Source organism: Perca flavescens, chromosome 8 (genome assembly GCF_004354835.1).
Source record: "Perca flavescens isolate YP-PL-M2 chromosome 8, PFLA_1.0, whole genome shotgun sequence".
NCBI lineage: Eukaryota > Metazoa > Chordata > Actinopteri > Perciformes > Percidae > Perca > Perca flavescens.
In genome coordinates, this window is record NC_041338.1 from 32,831,303 (window position 1) to 32,851,555 (window position 20,253).

General features: G+C 40.6%; 1 protein-coding gene across 1 annotated transcript; it reads right to left on the minus strand.

The window, feature by feature from the left end:
* Positions 1-10,520: 10,520 nt before the first annotated feature.
* LOC114559898 (high choriolytic enzyme 1) lies at positions 10,521-18,471 on the minus strand. The gene is made up of 9 exons (XM_028584912.1): positions 18,419-18,471; positions 18,233-18,311; positions 17,282-17,327; positions 16,250-16,402; positions 14,604-14,721; positions 13,631-13,809; positions 12,230-12,311; positions 11,552-11,685; positions 10,521-10,645 (listed from the first exon to the last, which is right to left on the minus strand). Exons 2-8 carry the CDS (start codon positions 18,296-18,298, stop codon positions 11,562-11,564), a joined length of 768 nt encoding a protein of 255 aa, XP_028440713.1. The 5' UTR covers positions 18,299-18,311; positions 18,419-18,471; the 3' UTR covers positions 10,521-10,645; positions 11,552-11,561.
* Positions 18,472-20,253: the final 1,782 nt, after the last annotated feature.

Genomic DNA, 20,253 nt, shown 5'->3' on the forward strand with positions numbered 1-20,253 from the left:
TCTCCCTTTTTTTTTTTTTTAGCTAAAATTGATTACATTCCTTTCAGATTTAGAATCTGGTTTATTGCCAAGTAGGTTTTCACATACAAGGGATTTTTAAATAGAAAGTAGAAAGAAAAATACAATAAAACATTTAAAAAATATTTTAAAATATGTACAATGTAGCTATTCAAAACTAAAAAAGCTGCAGGAATGTGCAAAGATATATTCTACATATATTCTATTCTATTTCTGAGGGTTATTAAGAACAACTTTCCCAACCTCTACACAAAAAAGCAACATCCCAATAAGTGGCAGCAAAAATGATTTAAAAAATGGGAAGATAATGAAAACATGACAATTTTAAAAACATGAAGAAATTGTAGAAAAGCCATTTTGAAATACACCTGTTAAATTCATAAAAAGCAATATTCTAAACACGTGTAATGCATTTGCTTTGATGAAAGAGGTAAAACTGTTGGGATTATGGAATAACAAAGAGAATTGTCTCAAAAAAAGAAAGGAAAAGAAAAGATGTTTTAACTTTGTTGGACAGATTTGGACATCCACAGTTGTTTGAATACGAACAAAGCTGTTTGAGCTGCTGCAGCTGAATTGTATCAGCAATGAGGAAAAAAAATAGAAAATTAGAAACACAGATGTGTTAAAATATGTCTGCTTTGGGTGTAAATAGCTGAAAGCGACTCAAACCATTACACCACTGTGCTTTAAAAAGCCTTAATTTTTGGGTATTATATGTTCTCCTTGAACATCGTATCTGCAGAAGGCTGTCACTCAGTTGTCTGTTATCCACAAGGGGGATTTCCAGACGTGAATTCCCGTCTTTCCCACAGAGATCTATCTTTCCCTACTGTCTTGTCATGTGTCAAATTCCAAACCCCGTTCATTTGAAAACAGATCAACAGAGACAGAGCTGTCATGTGGAGATAATCCCTCCCCCCTATGAAAGGAAGCTCGTCATTAGCCAGTGATTACGGGGGGACTCCGGATGATGTGGCTCGGAAACAACGACCCCCACCTCATCCTCCACCTCTCCTACTCAGTTGAAGTTGCCTGTGACCTTAAAGAAATAGTTTAGATATTTGAAGTGTATAGTACTTCTCCATAGTCAGTTTGTTACCCACAGTAGTGGGCGGTTGGCATAGGCGTAATTTAGAGCCCCCCAGAAACCTATTATCATTTTCTTTACATAAATAAAGGAATTTGCACTATAACTTGATGCAGAAATAGCACAAAGTGTTGCAGAAAAAAACAACCAGAATGCAGAAAACTATGTGTTTGATGACCAAAAATTCAATTTTGCTCAAAAGTGGAGATCTCAACCCCTTCTTTGTACTGGAGAACATTTTCTAATCTGGTTATAAGGGGAATTCCACTGATTTCACACATCAAAGTCTGTGTACAGGTCTTGGGGAGTGCTACTACTGTGCACGTACATGTGTGGACAAAGGTGCAAGCCTGTCGGGGCTGGAGACTACAAGTTAGAAAATGAACGACAAATCAAGAGGTGTGGAGCTAGAGAGAGAAGTGAGCTTACTAGAGCTCGCTCCTGATTTCTGCTGCAGGCTAGAGGCTCTCTGGTGTTAAAGTCAAACACTTTGCATCCGATCCCCAGGGTTTTGTGGAGGTTAAACAACGTCGTACTGCATCTGTCTTTGCTTCTAAGAGAGGAAAGTCATTATTCCCACAACCGTTTGTCGGGAAAATGTAAACGCAGGTTGTTTTAAACTCTCCAAACCATGCCATTGTGACTTTTAAGATTCATTCCCTACCTTCGTTGCCTTCTGTGCACTATAAAAAATAAACATTCACTGACTAGAAACCATCTTGAGACGGACAACTCATCACAGTAAGCATTTTAAAAGTCACACTGTTTGTTGTGTGTGTTGTCGATGCTTGTGCAACACAGTAGGTTTCTCGGTCTGCAGTTCGTGGCAGCTGCTGAAGTCGATCCTACACAGCGCATGAAACATACATGAGCAGTTGGGCCAGAAACACAAGCTGTCTGTTGTTTGACTGTCACGCCTAACACTGCTCACACACACGTAGACACATAATAAGGTAATGCACACCTGTGTGAATGCAATCTGATCAGCAGGTAAAAGAGTCTTCAGAAGGTTGAAGTTGTGTTCAAATTTCTTGGTTCCATCGTGAGAAGGGGGCAGTCACATTTCTTCAAGATTATTTTTTGGGGCATTTTAGGCCTTTATTTGACAGGACAGCTGAAGACATGAAAGGGGAGAGAGAGAGGGGGAATGACGTGCAGCAAAGGGCACAGGTTGGAGTCCTACCTGCGGCCCGCTGTGTCGAGGAGTACACCTCTATATATGGGCGCCCACTCTACCAACTGAGCTATCTGGGTGCCTACATTTCTAATTATGAAACTAGTATTTATTAAGATCTTTTTAAAGTACTCAGTTATTGCCTTTTGAGTTGGGAACACATCACTGTACACATTTGGCAGCACTGAAAGTGCGAGGAACCTATTGTTTTTGTAGGGATTATTATTACTATTCTGCTGGGCAATCGCATTTTTGAGGGACTTAGGATACTCGAAAACTTATGTCAGACCTGGCGATAATTGCAAAGTCCTGTAGTGATTAGTGTAATTGTGCTTGCGCGTGACCAGCTGGCTCCATAATGCCCCCTAATGCTCCCCCTTGTTCAGATAAAGTTCCTTTGATGAAAATCTGACAGGAAGTTGGCCATCTTGGTTTTCGTGCGTTTATTTTCATTTTACCAAGGGGGTAAGCTTCGCTTCAGAACTCGAACCTCCGATGGCGCCATTTTGTTGCTACAAAGGTATCACCTCTTGTTAGCATTCCACTTTTTTTTACATTGCTTGACTGCGAATAACTTTACATCTGAAGCGTTTATTTGTCCGTTGTTTATTTCTAAAGAAACACGACAATGTATAAAAGGCTCCATTACCTTGTACCTCACGTTATGGCTCCGTAGCAGACATTTTTGTAAAAATAGGCTAACAATTGGGTCATAACCAAGTGCCTTACTGTCATAGTAGAGGAATTACCGTATAATACAGGAGAAGCTCGCAGGCAGTTTTGACTTACATTAGCTGTTTAGGTTTAATTACTAATGTTAACTAGCATTTTAGTGATCAATAATTAGCCTGTGCTTATGTTATCTCCTTACATATACCTACACTCTCCGTCTCTGTAAGACTGGGACTGATTGAGATTTCTCTTGGCACAGCTACCAGAAGACTTACAACTTTCAGACACGTAGCTCACGTCACATTTACGTTGTCTCTGTCAGTTGGAGGCTGCGCAGTAAAGCAAGAGATCACCGGAAAAGTGCTTCTAATATCCTTCACTGGTCTCCGTCCAGAGCAACGGGGTCTATTGGTCCATTATATATATGTCAATGCATTTTACGAACACGTGTTTGAGGACTTTAGGATGCATAAAAACTCTCAAAATTATGCAGCCACGTGCAAAATAGTAAATACTATGATCTGAGTTCCCATTTAGGCTTGGGTTGTCTGTACAGTATTGTATGTTAAACCAGGCTGGACTAATCCTCACTCCAGTATATTGTAGGCTGAGGTGACACTTGATTGACACTTTTATTTCCTCTACCTGCCTGATCCTGTTGCCACAACCGGTGGGCTGGAACCGTGACAATCACGACACGTTGTTCATAAACACAGATAGAGAGAAATGCATTCAGTATGGGCCAATTTAGAGTTCCTAATCTATTTGATGCATATGTCCTAGCAGCAGTAAGGGAGGAAACTGCAGCATGTAAGGGGTAACCCACAGAAAAGGCCACAGTAGTAATCTCATTAACAGACTAAAACCAATAATCAATTATCTACTGTACTAACCATGGATGGATTACTGAAACGGACACAGAGCACAGATTCAGAGGCCCAAAGTTGCCTTCACCTGCAAAATGTCACTCAAAGAGACACACACGTAGCACAAAGAGATGCAGAATGATTCCAAAATAAAAAAAACAGCAACTAGAAAGAGACCAAAACAAATACAATGAGATGCAAAGCAACTGCGAAGAGACACAAGACTCACAACGACTATGGAAAGGGACAAAACAACCCCAAAAATACACAAAATGACCACAAAGAGACCCAAACAACTAGTACGAGATGCCAAGCGGCTGCAGAGACACAAAGAGACTCGCAACAACAGTGAAAAGGGGCAAAATAACCACAAAGAGACACAAAACCACTACAACAAGCAAAACAGCTAAAAAAAAAAGACACAAAGAGATTGCAAAGAGACTGACACCAACAGAGAAAAGGGACAAAACAACCATAAGCAAAATGACTACAAAGAGACACAAAACTACTACAAGGAGACGCAAAATGACCACAAGGGCTACGTTCAGACTGCAGGCCGACTGAGATTATTTATTTATTTTTAAATGTGTCCCGCATTAGACTCAACTAGGTATGATCTGACTGTCTAGACTGAGTTTGCATTTAAAAAAATAATCTGACCTGTAATGGATTTGGCTGAAAGTGGCCCAAATCAGAACTAGAAAAGATCAGATGCCTTGTGACTTGGGCTGTTCGCGCTATAATGAAAAAAATTGGATTTGGGTCACTTTGGCCTGCGGTCTGAACACAGCCAAAGAGACACAAAACAACTTCAACGAGACGGAAAACAGCTGCAAAGAGACTTACAACAACAGTGAAAAGGGCAAAACAACCATAAAGAGACACAAAATGACTACGAAAGGACACACAATGACTACAAAGAGACACACAATGACTAAAGAGGGCCCAGCTGTCAGGCACCTTTTGAACGGTTTCATCCATACTGTGATCTCAGGACCTTGCCGGTGCAGACTGTATTTAGAAGCAGCTGAGGGGAACTGCTGTCATCACTCACATGATCTAAATGAACACTGACTCAATGCCAAATGTAGCTAATCATGTTTGCTATAATTGGCCTCATGGATAACCCTGCCTCCAAAATCAGCATCTCAAATGATGTTAGGATGTTAAGATCTGTGACAACGCACGTTAATACTAACTTGAGGGAGTCTCATGCACGTTAGGAAAAAGCGCTTCAAATTTAGCAAAAATTTTACATAGAGGGGGAGCCACATTTAGTCTGATTTTTAAGCACACGGGCAGACGTTTCTGTTGTTAGATGGTTTCTTCTTCAAGGCACAAACATAATAGATATCCTTTTTAAATAAAAAAAAAAAGCTTTTTTCACATCCCTATTCAAACATTTCGTGCCTTAAAATCACACTCAGGTACAGAGCTTGAGAAAATGTACTGGGGAATAAATTACTGTAGTTGTAGTTAGCTGTGCAGTGTTTTCTGCAGGTGTTGGGAGTAGGGCTGTCAAAATGAAAGGTCCCATGACATGGTGCTCTTTGGATGCTTTTATATAGATCTTAGTGGTCCCCTAATACTGTATCTGAAGTCTCTTTTATATAGACCTTAGGGGTCCCCTAATACTGTATCTGAAGTCTCTTTTATATAGACCTTAGTGGTCCCCTAATACTGTATCTGAAGTCTCTTTCCCGAAATTCAGCCTTGGTGCAGAATTACAGCCACTAGAGCCAGTCCCACAATGAGCTTTCCTTAGGATGTGCCATTTCTGTGTCTGGTGCTGGTGTCGTATTAGCACCGGGTACTTTGTTACTTGACACCTCTGGTTTCAAAGCCCTTCCAGATGGTTCTCTCGACAGGACAAAAGTTACACTGTCGATGTGAATCGAGTTACCACCAGAGTACGCCGCGTCTCAAACACCACTTGAGCATTAAAAACGTAAAAAAAAATCCCTTTTAAAGTACATTTTTAAATGGATAAAAATTTACGATTCATTTTGAGATTAATCATGAGTTACAGTAACTACACTCATGCGATTAATCGCGATTAATCTTTGAATATTTGAATCCATTGACCGCCCATAGTTGGACGTGATCTGTAGATGACCCATAAACCATACTCAGCAGGGGTGTGAGATGAAATGATGAGAACCAGAGGATGACCGGGAGAAAGATGAGGGGCCAGACACTGATGGATGGGACCGGAGTCGGTGGGGGGCAGGCAGCAGGGACCTTCAGCCAGAGACACAACCCCCATCCCTTTTCCTCAATCCTGTGGAAACACTTGGCTCATATTAACTCGCTCATTGTTGGGACACACAGCGAGGCACAATGACTCCCTTTTTGTCGACGAGCGCCTAGTGGACTGAGAGGGCAGCCGGGCGGCCAGTCGGCCATCACTGGGCCCTGTGTGCTGTGGCTCTGAGGCCGGGTCGGACCGCCGGCAGACAGGAAAGACATAAAAAGAGTGAGACAGCAAGCCCCGGATCCCATATCCTGGCCAGAGGATGGAAGGACTGTGGCTGCTAGTGACTCTACTGACAGAGAGAGAGAGGAAATGTAGGCAAGGAGGAAGAGAGCTGGGATCTGGGCCACATCTCCATCTCCGCCTCCGCCTGATTGTCCCTGAGGGGCTGCCAGTAGCTGAACCAGACCTCTGTTCAGTCACCGTCACTGCTACTCTGAAGTCAGCGCTTTCCTCTGACCTCGCTCTCTCTTTCTCTCTCGCTCTCTTTCTCTCTCTCTCTCTCAGTTTTAGTCAATGTCTTCTCTTCACTTTCTCCCCTCACACTGTCTCTCTCTGTTGAACCACCATCTCATGACTGGAGGGAGGGAGCAGGTGCTTCTTCTAAACAGTGAAAGGCTGCAGTCACTGTGTTTTTGTCCCAATTTCAAGGACCCATGCAATGAAACTGACCAGAGAGGAAAAATATAAATGCTTTCATTCATTTGATTTGGATGGTTTGTATGAGAGTGGTAAAGGCTGCCTTTGTAGAACGAATATTGTCTCTTCACTTGGATGTTTAAAGCTTCACTGAGCAGAATGAGGTGCAGTTAGTTAGTTTGACACTAAAAGGCTGCTTTCAAATTCTTTTGCCATCAGAATGCTTTGGGTGTGTGTGTGTGTGTGTGTGTGTGTGTGTGTGTGATGTGGAACGTTTAAAACCAGTGCACATTAACTAAGAATGGACTTTTCAGTCAATGGTACAGACTGAATTGAAAACGTTTGAGCTGATCACAAAAAGGCCAGAGTTTTATGAGTTTTGTGTCACTTCTCTTTCTACTACACCTCTTATATAGAGCAGCGAACGTCAGTTGAAGTCATCCGTCCCAAACTGGATCTCCCGCATTCTTCAGAGCCTGGAGCTCTGTGATTGACAGGCTGCCCAAAATCAACGGCAGTCTTTCCCGTTGGCAGAGCTGACGTTGCCCTGAGGCATTAAGTGACATGTTAGGAGAAGATTTACTCTCACAGGAAGTGCAGATTATTTGCAGACAGAACAATGAAAACACTGTGAGAATTGCTACTTAAGGGCAGGTAACATACCATGATGCGTGTGTACTTAGTCCTGTATTGTCATCCTTTAAAGCCAGAATAAGAGATTGTACATTAGAGGGTGTATGTATGTATAATGTGTGGTCTGTGCATAATCTTTTGTATTAGCTGTAGATTTGACAATAATAGAGGTAGCAGGAGTGAAAGCTAAAGCACTTATAGCAATAGTAGTACTATTTGTATGCGGTTTCATCAGTAATAATAATAATAGTTTCCTGGTCTGACGTCGTCAAGTTTCTGGATGACTCATCTTGGCATCTGAAATCTGGACAGGTTCTGAACAAGCTGACGCTGGGTGCCAAGTATCAGGGTGGTGACCCCGGGCCGGGCCACATGCAGGTTGGATGGGACACTGTAAGTAAAATGTATTTATATAGCACCTTTCACAGATAAAAAGTGCTTCACAATAAAATGAAATACAATAAATCAGGGGTCTTCAACGTGGGCCTACAATAACATGTAGGGTGTCCTAAACCCTTTATACGTACCTTTTGTGGCATAGAATCCTAAGCGATTAAAATAGCCTATTAATTGTTGGCATGATTTTATAAATCATGTTTTAATGTTAAACATACATGTGGCACAGTGAATCCTCAGGATGACCTGTATCTGTGGATGGCTACCTTACGCTGCATTCACACTATGTTTACACGTGGCCGGCTATATTCATAAACTGACATTTCAACCTCTCCGTTTTCAAAAATAACATCGTGCACAGCTGTCGGTTTTCAGAAAAGGGTTTGTTTACACGTACCTGTTAATTTCCTCTCATGCATGTTCACCATTTGTTTTTCAGATGAATAAAATGTCAAGGTGAGTCTTTCACCAAGTGCTCAGAGTGCATTCTAACCATTCCTCTAAAATGTGCACACAATAGGTGTTTCAGAGAAGAACAGATTCCTCAGTACACTGTGCATTGTGGTGGGTATGTGCTACTTATTCTTAAAATCCCTCAGAACGAGGAGGGTTATGGTAATGGAAGATAAACAGTCCGACATCAGGACTGAAAGTTCAGTACATTCTTTGGACAAGGATAGGATATTTGCAGCTAACACAAAGTCTGCCACGGTATGATTTTGATTCCATTCAGGGGCCTGCGGTGGATATGAAACGATATCATATGGCCATTTATTTCCAGTAATCCTACTGCTCCAAATTGTGACAAAATAACGCCAACATGTTCCTATTTACATGTTGTGATTTGTAGAGTCACAGCGTGTACACAAAACAGCGTAACATGAGACTCAGCCATTTTCTAACCGTAAACAAGCCGGGAACTATATTCTCAGGCAGGCTTGCTGTGAGCATATCACTCCGCCAAAGTACTATATTCTTCCGCCTAAGAATATAGTTCCTGGTTTGTTTACAGTTAGAAGACGGCTGTGTCTCATGTTACGTTGTTTTTTGTACACGCTGTGACTCTATAAATCTCAACATGTAAATAGGAACATGTTAATTGTTATTTTGTCACTTATTGGGAGCAGTAGGATTACTGGAACCATTCACCTGCATGTTCTGTGCTGGCCTGATGCCGCTGGAACCGTCAGACAGCGTTACAGCACGCACGGAGATGAGAAGGGTATGTATGGACTAGTCTAACTCTGGGGGTTACGGTGAATAAGCTAAATTCCCAATAAGTCGGCGTGTTCCTTTAACACAATCAGTTACATTCAGGGGCGGAGACATTTGGGGCTGAGCGCCCCCCCCCCCCCACAACCCCATTTAAGGCAGCTATGTGCACATTTTTTCAAGCCAATTAATAATAAATGCCTAAACATCTGTCGATCCAACCCGTTCTCACTCCAAACTCGTAAAATACAGACGCTTGGATAGAGGCTGTCAGCATCAGGTACAATGCAAAAAGCACCCTTCAGTGTGTGTAGGACGCACCGGGGAGAGCAGCAGCTACATGGCGGTTGAAGATGACGTAGCATTAAGAGTGATTATGGTAGCGAGTAGTATGAAAGCCCGAATATCCGCATAGGGAGGTTGGTTGGGGTGGTGGAGGGGTCAAACAACACAGGACTTTCACCCAGGAGACCGGGGGTTCCTGTCCCACGTGTCACGTTTCCTAAACCCAACCGTCCCGTTCTTCTTTTCCTAAACCCAATTGTCCCGTTCTTCTTTTCCTAAACCCAACTGTCCCGTTCTTGTCATGGAAACGTAAGCACACCCATGACCTTTTCCTTAACCTAACTACGTCAAAAGTGACACCAATAGTCCCGACTAAGCGCATTTAGATAAAGCGCGTTTAGATATGATGCTAAAGGAGAATTTTACCGTCAATAACAACGCCAAGGGCACATGACCAAGCGTCCGTATTTTATGCGATGGGAGTGAGAATGTGTTGGTCGATCATTTGGGGAAAACATGACAAAGAAAAGAATCATCCTGTAGAGCTGACATCCTGTTTAGTGTCTAATTGTTCTCCAGCTGTCTTCATCGTTCTGAAACCAAAACACAACACATGTTGAGGATAGTCGTTTTCCCTCCTGCCACCTAAAAAAGAGGCAAACAGTGTCTGATGCTACATACTGCAACATAGGTAGATTAGGAATTTGGCTTAAACAGCATTACTAATCTTAAAACCAATGTCTGTAACACTATGCTGGAGTGACTCCACAGAACTGTCTGTCTTTATCCTGTGTCACTGTACATCCAGTAAACCAGACTACACCCCCGTTCGCCCGAAGACACAACTTTCACTTTGAATAAAAGTGAATGGAAAATGGAATTTTTTCTGAAAGATGGGGTTGGTGTTGGTCTTTTATCTTTTATCAAATATATTTGAGCAGATGGCAGTTTCTCCTTCGCCACAGCCTGTGAAACTTAAGAAAATAGGACTTTATTTGCATATTTGTATAATTTCTGATGTTTTGCATTTCTGGATTTGGGTGTATATTTGAATTGTCTCATGGTCTGAATTTCCCATTAAGTGTTCAGAATGAAAGAAACCTGCCTTTAGTGGTGTCAGGTGTGAAAATATCTGCAGTACTGGACAAGCAGTCGCAGCCGCTCTCTGAATGTATTTAGGAACTGTGAAGAGGTGTCGCCTCCCAGTGGAAAATAAGGGAAGGAGGTTTGAAATGTCAGACAGTAAGTACACAAGTGAATGAACATACTCAAAAGGAACTGTATGCTTGAATGCAAATTTATTGATGTTCATTAGAGCAATTTAAAATGAATGATCAAGCGATTGAGAAAAATGACAGCGACGATGATGATAGTTCCTGAAGTACTTTCTGCTTCACCCTATTCACCTGTTTAGAGAAGAGAGAGAAGAAGAGAACATTAAAGAGAAATCAACTTTTTTATTCATCTGTCTTCAGGTGAAAGTTCCTTTAAAGTTTTTGCACCCTTCTCCTGGTATAAATTGCAGAATCATCTTAAATTACACTACCTGCCAACAATGACACAGTTTAAAATTAGGATGAAGGACTATTTGAGAACTAAATGCACCTGTGCTGTTACTGAGTGCTGCTGGCGATTATGTTGAGATGATGTTAAATTGCCAACTGTCTTTTTTTTGTTTTATGTTGTTTGTCTTTCACAGTATATTTTAATATGGGACTATTATACTGCTGTCTTGGCGAGGACTCCCTTGAAAAAGAGATTCTGAATCTCAATGGGATTATTTCCTGGTAAAATAAAGGTTAACAAAAAAAAAAAAAAAATCTACAGCCAGTCTGAAAATCCTCTAAAAGAATTTTCATATAAATAATAAACATTAGGGCTAGGCGATAGGGAGAAAATCAGATATCACGATATTCTTGACCAAATACCTCGATATCGATATTGCGGCGATATTCTAGCATTGACAATTGGAACTTTTACAAAATATCTTCACACTTAGATTTTAGATAAATAATCATCAGTAATGTGGACATAATTGGTAAGTGGGGAAAGGGAAATAATAGAACAGCTAGAACAGTCTGGTAAGTTCAGAAAAGTACATCACCATACTGTTATGCAGCCTTTAAAACCAGGAAAAGACACTAATGCCACATTACAATATTATGATATCCAAAATCTAAGATGATATCTAGTCTCATATCACGATATCGATATAATATCGATATATTGCGAAACCCTACATATTTTCCTTTATGTTGATTAAATAGATCAACATAAAGAGATCTATTAAAGAATCCTTGTTGTGGTTTTACCGGAGACGGTTCAGCAGTACAGCTTGTTGAGCCTGATGATGTCCATCTGGCTCATCTCGGAGGCCTGGCCGAACTGCACGCTGGGGTCAGGGATGGCCACCAAGGTGGGCTCGTTGTTTTTGGAGAAAGCATACCTAAAAAAAAAAGCTAAATATTTATGATTGCTTAATACCACACTGTTGCCAATGTTTTTGAAATAATTGAAAGAGGGAATACGTGGCAAAGCAAAAGGTTACCAAACAAACAAAAACTGGAAGAAAAACCCCATCAAAATACCAGGACGCATACAGAAAATGTACTTAAAATAAAGTTAACTACACTATTCAATATAGTTGACTTCCATTAATGACTTGAACTTAAAGTTTGTACTTTAAACTGATCTGTTGCAATAGGTTTGCTTTCTGTCTAAATATGCACTGTTTATCAATTTTTGATTATTTATTTGTTGTAAACGATGTGAAGGGCAGCTTATTGTAACCGCTCATGTAAAGGGTCTGAGCATGTGTATGTATTTCAGGCCTGTGTGTAGTGTGTAATTACAGAGAGTGAATTGTAATTTCCCCATTCGGAATCAATAAAGAGTATAAATTCTAAAAAAGCCGCTTGTTTTCAGTCTGAATGCCTGCTAATATTCTGCATCACAAAGATGGCCGCCACAGTCGTTCTGGTTGGACCTACCTGTGGTAATGCATCACAGAGCCGTAGTCGTAGGGGGTTCCCTGGTTCAGAGTGAGGATTTTGTCAAAGTTGTGCTCCTGTCCTGATGATTTGAAAAGAAAACAGAACAACATGAGATCCATCTGTGTCTGTATTCACTGATACCTCAAATCCTGCCAACCTATACCTGTGGTTACATGTAGGCTATTGTTGTTAAAGGACTAGTTTGACATTTTGGGAATTTGCTTTCTTACAGAGTTTTACGGTGGGGGGTTATCGGGGTTTCTGCAGGTTTCACCAAGTCAAATTTAAGACTTTTTAAGACCTTTTTAAGACCATTATGAATGAAGTTTAAAACCTTTATCACAACATCAACTAAGCCCGAAATTCTATTTTTTCAAGCCAAGTATCGCTTAACTTGCACTTCCCCACAGCTGAAGAATAAAATCCATTTGATGTCTGTGGTACAATCCGAAAGAGATCCGCACCAGTAACACGAAAGCAGACTGGTTGGTCTCAATTGTAGTCGTAATACAGCAAAATTATATTTGGACTAGTGAAAGAAAGAACTACACGGAATTAAAAAAAATAGCATAATGACGTAGCGTTGCATGAACGTGGGAAAATTAAGACTTGTGTAAAATTATTTAAGACCTAGAACGCAATACTTCAACTTTTTAAGGCCTAAAATTTAGATTTTGAAATTTTAGACTTTCTAAGACTTTTTAAGACCCCGTGGAAACCCTGGTTATGAGACTGATTGTTTCTTGGCCAGGAACAGTAAAACAGCATTCAAAGCTTTGGTTTTTGAAGCAAAGTATAACATGTTAATTAGTACGTTTTACAGCCGTGGGAGACAGATTTTGTCACTGTGAGTCCGAGCCTGTCAGGTCGGGCAGCAGCAGAGGGACCCAAATGCAGATGGTGTAGGCAAATAAGGACAGATCAAGGCAGAATGTGACAGGAATACACACAACTGAGCCAGTTTCCTTATGAGATCTCCACTTTTTAGCAACATTCAACATTCAACATTAAACACTTCATTTTCTGAATTCTGGTGAATTATTTTGCAACAATTTGTGCCTTTTCTGCATCAAGTTATGATGAAAATGTCTTTATTTATGTAAAGGAAATTATGTAAGGTTTTTGGGGAGTTGGCCAGTTTTGATTATGGGGGGGAGGTTGTAACCACCATCCCCCCTGTAAATTACACTGTTGCTAAAATGTTAGAATAGCTAGAGCAGATAATAAATACAACTCAAAAAGCTTGAACTTGCTAAAGAGGTTCAACTACAATCATTAGAACTCACAAAAGTAATTTAGTTACATTTATTTGGCCTAGGTGGTGCCCAGTACGGTTTGGGTGCTGCACCCTAAGCCTTATAATGCTAGGGAAAACCCTGCGTTAAATAAAGTGCAAACCAGGGATGACGTTCTCCAGCACGGGGCGGATGTACTGGTCCCGGTCGGAGCGTTTCTGCTCGTGGTGGAAGCCCAGCGCGTGGAGCACCTCATGCTGGACAGTGTGGTGGTAAACGCAGCCTGAATGCTCCAGGGACAGATCCTGCCCATTGCCGAGACGGCCAATGTAGGAGTAGCACCTGTAATGATTCAGGACACATCTCGGTCAATGTACTGTTGGTTTTGGTTTAGCAGACATACATCAACTATTGCTTCCTGAAGGCAACCTTGCCTCATGGAAATGAGGATACATGCTCAGCAGCGGTGGAGGAAGAATTCAGATCCTTTCATTTAATTTATTTTATACAATTATATTGCGACTGCTGGGACGAGCGCAGTGCCTTGCTCAACAGCACCTTGCTCAACAGCACCTTGCTCAACAGCACCTTGGCAGTGCCCAGGAGGTGAACTGGCAGCTCTCCAGCTACCAGTCCACCCTCGAAACCGGCCTTGAACCAGGGACCCTCCGGTTCTCAACCCAACTCCCAACGGACTGAGCTAACCCCCAAACTCCAGTTAAAGTACTAATACCACACTGTAGAAATACTCCACTACAAGTAAAATTATGCAAGTATAATCAGGAAAATGGACTTAAAGTATTCAAGACAAAATCTAGATCAAAATGATCAAATTAAAAGCAGCATATTTGAGAAACTGGAACCATGAAAATGTTTTTTTTACATGAAAAGTGAAAAGTGCCAATTCATTTTCTGACATTGGTCATTTGTCAAATCTTTTCATATGTACTTTGACATTGTCATGTTATCATGTTTTGTGAGCAAAAATCTTAATTTGTAAAGTAACTAAAGTTGTAGTAAAGATGTAATAAAGGGTCCAATATTTCAAGTGGCATGTGATCATTTAAGATACTGAAATTTGTACTTAAGGACACTGTAGGCTACTTGAGTAAATGTAGTCCAGCACTGATGCTCACCCGTTAAGGGACTGGATATTCAGGTAGTCTCTCTGGCCGGTGCGTTGGACGAAGCGGAGACAGGAGACTTCGTGGAAGGACTGCAGACCACGCGTGATGATGGCCACCTCACGAGGGGCTGGGAAAGGAAAAAGCACTTTAAAGTGGATGCTACAAGCCTGACATAATGCTATGATATTTAATGTACATTGTCTTTGCGTCAACAATTGATAAGATTTTACAGCAAACCGACATTCAAATGTTTTGTGGGATGAATACACGTTAAACCAAAGACACCTGATTGGAATTCCTATCAGTTTTAAATTGATTGCCAATTTCTTCTATTGTTTGTGAACCAGACTGATCTCATGAAGTGGCGTATGTATGAAACGCCAATTTGTATGCCAGTATTGGCGTGTTATCAAGACACATACTCGCTTTTTGGTTTGTTTATCAACGCCATTTGGCTTCCATTGACTTACACTACCTTGTGATTTTGTGTGAATTTACAACATAGCGAGTAGTATGAAAGGGTGAAAATCTGCGTAGGGAGGATGGGTCAAACACAGGACTTTCATCCCAGAGACCGGGGGATCGTTTCCCGCGTGTCACGGTTCCTAAACTCAACCGTTGCGTTCTTCTTTTACTAAATCCAACCCCGTTCTTGTTTTCATAAACCCAACCAGTTCTTCTTTGCCTAAACCCAACCCGTCCGCTGTATATGGCGCTCAAAATAGGTACAGATAACGCGCCACTTGGCTTAAGAAACACTTCAACAGAATGTTTGATTCGTGTTTTCTGATGTTCTTGAATTATTTAAGATTATATAGGACTTTTAATCTCGAGGGAAATTGTTGTGCAGCAGTTGCAATAAAGACAGACAAAGTAGTGCAAATACAAAGAATAGAAATACTAAATAAATATCTATGAAGGTGTAAGTATAACATTTAAATGAAGAGAAAATCCAACACACCAACAAGTCCTCCAAACCACACAGCGATATAGGTCTAAATTCCTCCCTTTAATACGGCCCAGAGGAGTGTTTTCCGTCTTCATAACTAATGGACGTAGAACTAGAACGTAACTGTACACCTTCCCCAATCTCCTAGGTGAAAGGTCTTTGTTAGACGCAACATCCCGGCCTACCTTCCTACATGGAACATGGTACTCTTATACTTTGTCACAAGACTTTCTGCTTAGTCCACATCCATGTACTTCCACTTCCGGCATTGCTCTGTTGCCGCAGGAAATTCTAACGGATGTCCCTCTTTTTCGGCTGGATGTTACCTTCCACTTCCTTTGTGTTGGCGTTCTAACCTCCGGTGGATTTGTAAGGACTATGGTTAACTGCTCCTCAGATCTCTGCAGGGTGAATCCAGACAGCTAGCTAGACTATCTGTCCAATCGGAGTTTTCTGTTGCACGACTAAAACAACACGTTCCACCAAAACAAGTTCCTTCCCGAGGCTATTTTGCAGAGGCACCATGGCTCCATCCAGCGCTTAGCGATTGTGATTGGTCTAAAGAAATGTCAATAAACCAGAGCACGTTTTTGTCCCTTCCCATAATTTCTATGGCTACTAGGGGGGCGCCAACACTATAAACGTAAAATAATCGTAATTTCTGCATGAACAAACAACCTTCCCAGTATGAATGAACTTTACTCACAGAACACTCTGGAGATGGTGTAGGCCACATAGACCTTCCCGTCGGCGGACTGGGGCCACATGCAGCCTTTAGACGTGCAGGGGTCAGCGTTCCTCACAGCCTCTGACTCATACGCAACATCGTCCTCTACGTACGGCTCACCAGGAGAACGCACTGCAGCAGACACAGAGATCAATATTAAGAAAATGTTTTACTTATTCATTAGTACATCAAGAAGTGTTTTTAAAAGACCTCTTCAGACAACATTAAGTATTAATTCAGTTATAAATTCAACCTGCACATTGCTCTTTAAATCAACTACAAAACCCAAGTCCAATGAAGTTGGGACCAGCCTGCAGTCCAGACCTGTCTCCCATTAAAAATGTGTGGCCAGTATGAAGAGCAAAATACAACAACGGAGACCGCGGACTGTTGAGCAACTGAAGTCGTACATCAAGCAAGAAGGGGAAATTATCCCACCTATAAAGCTTCAACAATAAGTGTCCTCAGTTCCCAAATGCTTATTGAGTGTTGTTAAAAGGAAAGGTGATGTAACACACTGGTAAACACGCCCCTGTCCCAGCTTTTTTGGAACGTTCTGCAGGCATCAAATTCAAAACGAGTGAATATTTGCAAACAAAACGTTAAAGTTGATCAGTTTGAACATTAAATATCTTGTATTCAATTGAATATAGGTTTAAAAGGATTTGCAAATCATTGTATTCTGTTTTTATTTACGTTTTACACAACGTCCTAACTTCATTAGAATTGGGGTTTGTATTATGGTGAATATTTCATAGCATTTGTTAAAACTTGGACAACTTCAAATAAATAATAATAATTAAAAGTCATTTTTCCCACCAGATTTTCATCCCTAAAAGCAAAATGTGGAACTTCGAGTAAAAGAATTCAAAAACATTCTTTAGATATTTCTTTTGCAACTCGGGCTCATTTCCTTCCTCAGCGTTGTTGATGGCTTCGGTCCTGGTTGGTGAGGGAGAGGAACCAGAGCTAAAGCTACAAACTAAACTTTATTTTCAAAAGAATGCTCACCAGCGTCCCTGTTGGCTCTCTCAATCCGCTCTGAACCAGTCAAAGCCTTACAGCGACCTGTGGGTAAAGCATACAGGTTTTAGTTCATTAAATTAATTATTATCATACAATGCATTTTTTCTTATGAGCTAATAACACTCAGGATATTTCAATTTCAAAACAAGACAAGACAAACTTACAGAATCAGGAGTTTTCCAGAAATTATATATCAGGAAAAAAGACAGAAAAACAAATTTAGACTCCAGTCCTGTACTTCAGTGTAATATTGTCTCTCTTTCTTTCTACTGCTTTTAAATTTAGTTTTATACACTTTTTACCACATTTCTCAGATGTAGTTAGTAGTTCCTTTTTTACATCTATTTTACATGTATCATAAATTGCATTATCTAAGACCAGACCAGCGCTTTAACAAAACAGCAGTGTGTAGTTACAGTCTACAGAGACCCCCCACCACTTTTTAAACTTCTCACATGGGTTCATATAAATAACTCTTTGAGGCTAAACTATTTAATATTTCATGTAAAAAGCAAAGATTAGAGAAATGTCCCAAAAAATTTAAACAGATTTGTGTATCAAAACTTTTTTCTTCTTTCCTCTCCCATTAACCATTTTACGACCCCTCAGATTTATCTGGTGACCCTATGGAAGGGCCCGACCCGTAGGTTGGGTAACCACTGGACTAAACTAATTGTATATAGTGTATAAGTAGATAAAAATCAAAGATAAAAAAGTCATAGGGGTTTCCTGCAGAACTAATACTTTTATTTTTGATAGTTTTAAGTATATTTAGCTGATAAAATGCCTGTTCTTTAAGTAGGATTTTTGAATGCAAGACTTTAACTTGTAGTATTTTTACTTTGCTGTATCGGTACTTTAATTTAATAAAAATGATAGGGATTATTCCACCACTGAAAAATAATGTAGATGTCTGATATTTGGAGCCAAACTCACCTCCTCCTCAGCCCAGGCTGAGACAGCCACCAGGACCACAAGGCCCAGAATGCACTTCAATTTCATGTCAACAAATTACCTGCAGAAAGACACAGACATTGCACTTAAATTCCAAATCTGACTTATCCTGGTTAAGTAAAAATGAAAAATAAACAGTGTGTATGGGAATGTATAAAGGATACTTACTGCTATGTCTGAGTGGAGAGAGACACAGTGAGTAGTGCAACATCTCATTATAAAGCATCAACCGCACTGGAAAAACAATCCTTTTAAGGATATTTAGGACAGCGTGGGGAAGGAATGGAGTGGAAACAGAATGTAGTGCCTTGATAAGAACATTTCACCTTGATGCCACGTTTCGTATTCCCAGAATAGGAGCCAATTTCATCTTGTTTGACAATGGACCAGATCCCTGGCCTCAACAGTGAGCATGATTCTCACATTTCAGTTAAGGGGATTTATAAAATAATAATCTCTTTTTCAGATGGCTAGATTTTATTTTCTAATTGATGTAAACCCTAAAATTACTTTTAAATGGATTCAGTAGTTGCATAATTTAGATGTACAATACATACAAATACAGACACATGCATTCAGACACACAGGCTGGAAACAATGACCCACTTGACCCTGGTGAAGACATGTGAGTCAAAAGGCACTGGTCATTTGCCATGTAAAATAAAGGCATTTTAGGTGTTGCACAAGACCTACAGAGTGCCTTGGATTATTTTTGAAGGGGACATGCATTTCTTTTAAACAGATTTTTGATGCTCACATTAATTAGCTCAGCTGTTAGCTGCCAAATCTAAAGACACAACCGGAGACAGGGACTGTTAACCCTCCTGTTGTCCTCGGGTCAAATGTGACCCATTTTCAAAAAGTTTATATATCAGAAATTTGGGTTTCTTTCAACCAAATTAACAACAAAAAAAGTAACATGGATGGGGGGGTGTCTGTGTGTGTGTATGTATAAGTGTGTGTGTGTGTGTGTGTGTGTGTGTGTGTGTGTCTGTCTATGTGTGTCTCTGTCTGTCTGTCTGTCTGTGTGTGTGTGTGTGTGTGTGTGTGTGTGTGTGTGTGTGTGTGTGTCCATGTGTGTGTGTGTAAGTAAAAATGTATGATCAGTTTGCTACTTTCATTGAATTTGGGTGTTTTATTCAATTTTATAAAGAAGATAAAAAAAGTGACAAAAATGTCAGAAAAGGCTTCAAAAAGGCAGGAAAAATCCCACAAAAATGTCAAAAGGCTCAGAAAAAAGTTGATAAAAAAACTTCAAAGATAAAAGTGACAAAAACGTCAAAATGTTGACCCAGAAAAACAAAAAGTTGCACGGGAAGACAACACAAGGGTTAAGTAAACTAACAAATACATTAACTGAGGGACTGAAGCATATGAATGTGCCGGCCGGCATCTGTCCGTGAATCTGGGGGTGGAGCTTCTGAAGGGAGGGTTGCAGTAAATTCATCACTTAGTGCACCCTTTAATCTCATGTCTGTTGTTAACCAAGCTCAAACTGCAGGATCATTTTCAAATTTGTCCAGATTTCAGAATCCAGCTGTCCAGAGGTGAAATATCCTAATTTGTGCTGATCTTGAAAATGTATCACAGCCAAATCTGGATTGTTATTGCCTTTCATGTCTTTTAGTGTCTTCCTAGTTAGAAGGTGCAGTAAGCGATTGGATTGTTTTTTAAATCAACTGCCAAACAAATACAACCCCCCCTTCAGAAGCACCGCCCCCCAGATTCACGGCCAGATAACCACTGGCCGGCCGGTACATTCACATGCTGCACCCCCCCCCCCCACATCAACTGTCACTGCCTGTTGCTGATTGGCTGGGAAAGTGTTTTGTGGCTCGTGCACTCCTTTCTGTTTGATTTCCATTTACACAGCTAAGGCTGTTTATTAACACCTGACTTTTTTTCAGCACACACAGAAAATAGAGAGCTAGGTGACTGTGAGGAGATATTCACTGAATTTGACAGAAAGTGTATTGGATTAACATCACTCACTATACCTTTAA

Excerpts from the sequence above, each read along its gene's own strand:
- LOC114559898 (XM_028584912.1), bottom strand. The coding sequence starts at position 18,298 with ATGAAATTGAAGTGCATTCTGGGCCTTGTGGTCCTGGTGGCTGTCTCA. Across the intron at positions 16,403-17,281 it reads GAGAGCCAACAGGGACGCTG|TGCGTTCTCCTGGTGAGCCG; the intron begins GTGAGCATTCTT and ends TGTCTGCTGCAG. Across the intron at positions 13,810-14,603 it reads AATATCCAGTCCCTTAACGG|GTGCTACTCCTACATTGGCC; the intron begins GTGAGCATCAGT and ends GAATCATTACAG.